We start from the raw sequence: 8,448 nt of genomic DNA, 5'->3' as shown, positions 1-8,448 counted from the left end.
AATTGTTTATCGGACTTTATGTTAAATACTGTGAGGAATCAGAAGTGACTGTCTTTCCTTTGAGGGAATTTCCCATGATGTTGAGAAGAAAGGTAATATGCACACACAAATGTGGTATTTGCTAGGAACCAAATGAGTTAGCTGACAAATAGTGCTAGAGGAGTTCAGATGAAGAAAATGGAGAATCACTCCAGGCTTAGAAAAAGTAAAAATGGATGAAGCTTAACTTCCAAGAATCTACAAATCCAATAAAAAAAAATTAGACAAAGCCTAATAATATCAAGTTGCAAAACTAGACTTCTTTTATTCCAGGTAGGCAAGGGTCTTATTTTTTGAAGTCCTGTGGGAATCTTAGTCTTACAGTTTTAGGCTTCCAAAGATTGCTATTATATGAAAACACAGAGAGCATCCTGTGTTTTTCCTTCCTAGCAGTCTTCATATTTTCATTTTGTTTGTTTGTTGAACACCAGCATCATTTGGTCTTTGGCAAGCATCAGGAAAGCAGGGATGACTTATATCTGTTTTTATTCTATTTTTACTCCTTCAGCACCACAGAAAATATTGGGAGAAAGAAGTCAGTAGATAGGTTCAAAGACATAAAATGGGGCAGGAATAGCAACCAGATTAGACATTTGGGTAAAATGAGATGATTGCAGGGTAGTTTTAAAAGTCATTCCCCTTACGAAAATATGGAATGTTGTGCACATTATTTCATAGACTTTGTGTTTTGTTAAAGGTCTTAACCAAAAATTCTAAATGATTTCTCATATTAATAAATAAATATCAATAACATCATTTTAATGGGCTCTATAAAGAGCTTATTGTGTGATTGTATCATAATTCAACAAGTGCCCTATTGTTGAACACTTAGACTCTTTCTGATTATTTCCCTTTACAAAAAATGCTATATTATACATTTTTGTATGTATTTTTAAGTTATGAAATTATTAGGGCAAAAGGTGAATAAATGTAAGGTCTTTGATAAATACTGTCAGAATTCTCTCCATAGAGGATACGATAAAGCATCTTTTCATTTGAAGGAGCAAGAATAACTGCTATATACTTCTGAGACTTTCAGTACTTTTTTGGTTTTAAGTTTTGTTGTTGTTTATTTGGTTTTTTGGAGGTTTTCTGTTTTGTTTTATAAGTAGGTTTCAGTATTAATTAGTGTTCAGTCATGGTGGATATTTGAAGAATAATTTCTCTTTTTGGGATTATTCCTCTAACACTACAAGCAAGTATCACTGTGTTCTTTTTCTAAAGGAAAATATAAAGCATAGACAAATTAAATGCTGCTCAGATTCTAAAACTATGAAAATATAACAATGGAGAAAACAAACACAAAGTCTGTAGCTACTCAATTACTTTAGCATTGAGTGGATCCTAAAATGCCTATTTTTGCACAGAATGAAAAAGACACAGCAGTTTCCTTTGGAAGATCAAAGCGAGAAAACTGCCTACAGCTTTAACAGCCTTAAAATAAATTTTTGGCAGAATGGAAAAGTATGCATAATTGAGAAAAGTACACTAATCTGTAGAATAAAATAGATATAAAAAGAGGCTAAACAATAATGCTGCTGCCTGTTCTTTTCACAACAAACTTCCACCTGTCCCTGACTGCTTTGCTTAGGGAATCAAAGTTTAGAGCTGAAAAAAATAGGAGGTTGGCGAGTTTAGGACGAAGGCAGTGTAGGGCTGTATAAATTGCAGAGAAGTTGGAACCAGAAGACTTGAGTGGCATGCAATTGTGGATGGGCTATGAAATCCGGGAGCCTGCCTTTAAATACCAACTCAGACATTTACTAATCCGATGATCCCAGGCAAATATCATATCCCCTCTTTGGCTCGGTTTCTACATTTTTAAATAGAGATAAAAATAGTGCCTTGCCGCCGGGCACGGTGGCTCACGCCTATAATCCCGGTAGTTTGGGAGGCCGAGGTAGGCGGATCATGTCAGGAGATCGAGAACATCCTGGCTAACACGGCGAAACCCCATCTCTATTAAAAATGCAAAAAATTAGCTGGGCGCTGTGGCTCACGCCTATAATCACAGCACTTTGTGAGGCCCAGGAGGAAGGATCACGAGGTCAGAAGATCGAGACCATCCTGGCTAACAAGGTGAAACCCTATCTGTACTACAAATGCAAAAAATTAGCCGGGTGTGGTGGCGGGTGCCTGCAGTCCCAGCTACTGGGGAGGCTGAGGCAGGAGAACGGCATGAACACGGGAGGCGGAGCTTGCAGTGAGTTCAGATCAGGCCACTGCACTCCACCCTGTGCGACAGAGGGAGACTCCGTCTCAAAAAAAAAAAAAAAAGTGCCTTATTTTCCCAGTGCCCAACTCATATTATTTATTAAATATTAGCCATTCTTTTATTATATAACTAGATTGGAACTGGGCAGGTCACCTTACCTTGTGTCTCAATTTCTTCAACTGTAAAATGAAGTAGTTAGACAATGTGAGCATGTGATATCACAACTAGATGTGAAAGTCTATGGTCCTATCAGAACAGCAACAACAACAAACTCACTGGATGCTATCATGCTACCATTAGAGTAGGTTTGGAAATGATCTGAAGCCAGCAAAGTGAATATGAAAATAAAGAATTCAAAGCACAGTAGGGGAGAAAAGGAGAGAGGGAAAATAAGAAAAGTCATTTTTACAGATAGATTTTTTACATCTACATTTATCATCTGATACTATAATTATATCAAATATGTGATTGATTGCATAGGCAATAAAGTTACTATAAAACCGTCATTTGTGCATTGCAAGAAGAGTGGTTTTTTCCAACTTCCTTTTGTAAACCAATAAGTGAATGAGGCAGATCTCAAGTGATTCAGAGATTTTGCTTTGCAAGGTGGAGGATACACCTGGGAAAAAGAATCACAAGTCACAAGTAGGCGGTGTCCTGTGCTTTTTCTAGAGGGTTTTGGGAACTTCAACATTTAAAGGAGAAAGAGGAAGCAGGCAGGAAATTAAAACAGTGGAGGAAAAGAAGGAGAGAGGGAAGGCAAGGCAGCTAATGGCTACATTCTTGTGAGGCTCTGATTAGTGCTCAGTGAATCTATATGTTACATGTGGCAAAAACAGGAGGAAGGAGTCAGTTGTGCATTCATCCTCTCTCTCAGTAAATCTACATTTTACATAAGTTAAAGTAAGCATGTGAAATTACAGCTATCTGTTTGGGAACAAAAGGATGGCAGTTTTTGCATGACTCAGGTTCCAAGCTTAATTTTCCTTTGTCATAGTGAGTTTGGGGTCCTGAGATTTTATTTTCCTTTCACACTTTCTACCAATATAAAGCTTCCTCATAGATGCCTTCTTTTTTCAACCATTAACAACCCTTGTGGTTTTCTCTCATTTTAAGTACAGAAAACATAATATTGTACAATAATTTTACCTGTCTTAAATACAAGACTGCTTATGATTCACTTAAAATTAAAAAAAATGGGTCCACATTTCTGGCTTTTAGTTGGATTATGATTTCAACCACAAATCAGAGCTTTTTAACATTGAGTTTGAGTTTCACAGACCCAGTAAAGTGGAAATATACACTTTTTCTTAGGACAGTGTTATGACACTCAAAAGAATTGCGGCCAAACTTAATCACCTGTTGCAAACATCATTGCAGTTTTTTACTGAACTATCAGAGACTTTCTTGTGCCTATCACAGTGTATACTCTAAATAAATATTACGGGGCCAGGCATGGTGGCCGATGCCTATAATCCCAATGCTTTGACAGGCCAAAGCAGGAGGATTGCTAGAGGCCAACAGTTTGAGACCCGCCTGGGCAACATAGCACAACCCCATCTCTAAATTTTTTTTTTTTTTAATTAGCCAAGCATGGTGGCAGGTGCCTGTAGACGAAGCTACTTGGGAGGCTGAGATGGAAGGATCAATTGAGCCCAGGAGTAAGGTTACAGTGAACTATGATCACACCCCTGCACTCCAGCCTGTGTGACAGAGTGAGACCCTGATTCTAAAAATAAAAAATAAATTAAAAACACATAAATACATAAATAAGTCTTATGGAATCAACAAATAAATAAATGGAATAAAGGATTGAGTAAAATTACTTAGTAATGAGGCCCTTCTTGTCTATCCTTATATAAAATAAATCCCCAGGCCCCCACATCCCCCTTACTGTTCTTATTTTTCTCCATACCATTCATAGTCATGTCATTCTATATATGTAATTGCTGATGGTCTTTCTCTTACTGGTAGAATGTAAGCTCCATGATAGAAGAGATGTTGTTGGTGTTTTCCTTTGTATTTTTTTCACTGCTTAATTCTCAGTGCACACAGTAAGCACACAATAAATATTTACTGTATGGATATTTAAGCAAGTCACTTCCCCTGATTTCTTCAAGTTATTTACATAACTTTGACGGTAAAATCTCTCTTCTATACATAATTTTTCCTTCAATCTCCACTTTTAACATCTGTCACCGGCAAACCTAACAAGTATACTCTTTGTCCAGGTCAATAATGAGAATTTTTAAGCACTTTATTAAATATTTATTGAGTGTTCCTCTATAACGGACACTCTACTATACATTTCTGCCTTATTTGTGGAATGTATTCAATGTAATTACGCCACACATGTAGACTTCCAGATCCTTGTGACAAACTTACTTTCCTTGGCTTTGTGGGAGAACACATACTGTTATGAAGCTCACTTTAAGGTAAATATTCCTTGAAAATACAAAACTGATAGATATATGTATGTAGGTTTCCTTCTTATATGTCTTTTACAAGCAATGAAGTTGTATATCTCCTTTAATGTTTAATGTGTTTCATCAGATAATGCCCTAGAAGTTATATCAAATTTTTCTGTCCACCTTTTGAAGGTGTATGAGAGTGAAAATATGCAGTCTGCTGCTTCACTAATAAAACTAGGACAAAAGCCATTCCAACTGAAATATGTGAAACACTTGGTTTTATTAATTTCAAGCATTTTAAACCTCTAAATTTGGACTTGAGTAAAGACATTTCATAGAAAAACTGAAATATTTTTATTTATTTTTTAATCTTGATAACTTGTAATAGTTTACAGCCACAGTGGCAGCTTTTATATGTGTACATGCATTTAAATACAGTTTCATAAATAGCCATGTGGCAAAATATTTGCCTCTAGGCAAAAAAAAATCTTTGACACTAAATGAACGTCTTTAAGTAATACTGAAAATAGATGTGAGGTAATTTTTTATCTAAAGTGACTGTAGCCTATATTAAGACATACTCACTGTAACAATTCAAGTTTTAAAATCCTTGTTTTATAACTCAAAAATGTGTCTTTTTCAAAAAACACATCTTTACATTTATTGCTATTGTACGTTCATTTGGCAGGAAACAGGGATGTTTGATGTCTTGCAATGATAAAACAATCATATTCAATAGAAAATTATCTCACATTCTGCATGACTTTTGAAGATTCTACAAGATAATTACATAAGTGAAAAACCAATTTGTAGATATCTGAATGAGTACAACCATTTAATAAATATGAATAAAGCATTTCAGAATGTTTTAATGTACACTGCATTTTCTGATAGTAAGATTTTAGGTTAAAAGAAGATTATACTTTAAAAAGCTTACCATTTTGAAAAAAAATCGTATCACTGTTGGCAACGCCTTTTTCATATTTGAGATGCTAGTCCAACAAATTGTGTATCCATTTGTTTTTGTTTGATTTTATTGTTATTACATTCATGGTAATACTAAAACACACACACACACAATTACTTAGGTTTTTTTTTTTTTTTTTTTTTTTTTTAATAAAAAGCCCAAAGAAAAGTGGTGACAAAGTTCAGGTGAAATTTTGAAATTGAGTTTTATAATTCTGCCCACATAGCAAAAGCTGAAATGGTCTATGAAGATGTAGTTTTTGAAATAATGAAGCAAGCAGTAAAACCAACAAAACCAAGTGAAAATTATACAAGGAAACACAATAATAAGTTAACAAAGGAATTATATATAATACAGATTTTCTTCATGTTGACAAGACATGATTTATTCCTTTCTAATATTTTCCCATCTCTTATAAATAAATAAGCTTGCTTGTTAATACTTTGTTTAACTCTAATTTTTATTCTGTTATCAATGTCATTAATACTTTATTTTTCTTTATTTCTCTTATAAAGTGACTTTTGAACTTCCTAGTTTGTTTAAACTATCTCCAGGTCAGAAAACCAAACACTGCATATTCCCACTCATAGGTGGGAATTAAACAATGAGAATACTTGGACACAGGCAGGGGAACATCACACACTGGGGCCTGTCATGGGGTTGGGGACTGGGGGAGGGAGAACATTGGGAGAAATGCCTAATGTAAAAGACAAGTTAATGGGTGCAGCAAACCAACCCAGCACATGTATACATATGTAACAAACATGCACGTTGTGCACATGTACACTAGAACTTAAAGTATAATAAAAATAAATAAATACATAAATAAAATAAAATGAATAAAAAATAAATACAAACATATTAATCATAAGTAAATGAAATATCTGATAATCTCATTATGTCTGGTAGTAATGTCACCTCTGAGTATTTAAATATTCATCTATATATTCCTTTGCTAAATTTCCTTTTATTTCTCTTTTATATTAAACTTTTTTAGAGATAGCACAACTCCAAAGCATCTTTTATTAATATAGAAAGGTCATATTTAGCAAAAGACACAAGGCAGGGAAGTGTCAGGCCTGAGGCCTGAGCCGTGCTGAGGGAGAAGGTGGCTCTGGACAAGTGGGAGAAGTGCTGGGAAGGGCTGAGTGGTGGGGGCCGCAGAAAGTTCCAGTGGGCAACACTGTCGGCAGGTCATGGGTGGGACTCACGGGGACCTCGCTAACTCTTGTTGTGTTGGCGGTGTGGGGTCGGGAGGGGGCAGTCTTTAGTGCTGCCACCTGGAGTGAGAACCGCCCCTTGGTTCCTGGAGGGCACCCATCAAGGGACACAGGACAGGAGGCCCAGGATGGTTAATGCAACTAGGCATGCAGGCCAGGGAGAAGCAGGTGCTCTGGAGTCCAGACACAGAGTCCTAGGAGCTTCCTGTTAAGTGCAGGCGTTCCGCTCTGTCTCTGCCAGGCACTCTGACTAGGGATGGATGATACCTCTCTTCAGGCGCTCCGTGGCGCTCTTGCTGCCAGCATAGGTGGGCTGGATCCCTTTGCCCATCTCTCCTGTGACCAACAGCAGTTCCGTGTAGGTGCTCTGGGAGCCCTGGGTGCCAGGTGGTTTTATGGCCTGCACACAGACGATGGTAGGGGGTCCAAAGTCGTTAAACAGCGGTCTGAAAGGGGCAGTGGCTCCTGGTCCTCAGCCCGATGGCGATGGGACGCTTCCTGTAGGGACCAGAGTGCCCGGCCCAGGCGTGCTGGAGCCGGGGGTGCTGCTGGGGGCAGGGGTGGTAGGTTTGTAGGACATCCCCAATTCCTGGGCTCTGGGGAAGCCAACAGGCCGCTCTTTGGGGGTTGGCTGCGGGAGCACTCAGCAGCGATCTGGTTGGCAAGCGGGCTGCATGCCCCCTGGTAAATCTATATTAAACTTTTTAACTGCAATTTGTATTAAACTAAATACAGTTCAAATATTCTCCATGAAAATTTCACATTTGAGTTGAGACGTCCTAAAATGTAAATACACAATGAATTTCAAAGATTTCATATGAAAAAAGAATGCAAACTATCTCTAATAATTTTTATATTGATTACATATTGACCCAATATTTTGGATATATATTGGGTTAAATAAAATACACCATTTTAAAAAATTATGCTACATTTTTGTTAAAAAATTTAAATAAACTATATATGAAATTATTTCTTGGGATAGAAAAGGGGACATTATTAAATATTTACTTAAACTTTTTTCAAAAACACATCTTTAAAACACATTTTCAAACAAAACAAAAGTATTTTAATTTTGAATAGGTAAAATAAACTTATTCCTGCTGAAATTCAACCATAGCATGATTTCTTTTTTATGCATTTGAGGACTCTGTTTATAACCCAGATAAAAACATAAAACTTTTGAAACTCTTCTAAGAATGTCTAAAACAAATTATCTGTATAGATATCACGGCACAGATGATGCTGAGGCTGGACTGACTGAAGAAGAACAGGCTGAAGATGCTGTACTCGCACAGCAGCTGGCCCCCAGTTTACCCGCCCTTCATGTACGTGGCGATGGTCACCTGGCTTACCAGCAAAGTGAACAACAGGTCAGCGGCAGCCAGCTGCATAAGTGTTTATAAGGTGGTCTCCTTCTGCTCCTTGCGCGACTTGCACAGCACTACGATGGCCACCAGGTTGCCCACCACCCAGAAAATGGATGGTCCCAGGCTGTCCAGCAGATTGGGCTCCAGGCCAAGGACACACTGGTCTGGGAAGGGGTTAACATGACAGTGGCTGGTGCTACGCAGCCCTGGAGTGCAAAGCTGAGTC

At 37.5% G+C, this 8,448-nt stretch overlaps 1 protein-coding gene across 1 annotated transcript; it reads right to left on the bottom strand.

Moving 5' to 3' along the window:
* Nucleotides 1-7,060: 7,060 nt before the first annotated feature.
* On the bottom strand, nt 7,061-7,432 carry LOC129053377 (cyclin-dependent kinase 2-associated protein 2). Its single transcript, XM_054545406.1, is given in 1 exon segment — nt 7,061-7,432. A coding segment is annotated over 1 exon segment (372 nt).
* Nucleotides 7,433-8,448: the final 1,016 nt, after the last annotated feature.

Source organism: Pongo abelii, chromosome Y (genome assembly GCF_028885655.2).
Source record: "Pongo abelii isolate AG06213 chromosome Y, NHGRI_mPonAbe1-v2.0_pri, whole genome shotgun sequence".
Taxonomy (NCBI): domain Eukaryota; kingdom Metazoa; phylum Chordata; class Mammalia; order Primates; family Hominidae; genus Pongo; species Pongo abelii.
The sequence above is the reverse complement of the archived record's forward strand: the minus strand, read 5'-3'. Positions and strand labels throughout refer to the sequence as shown.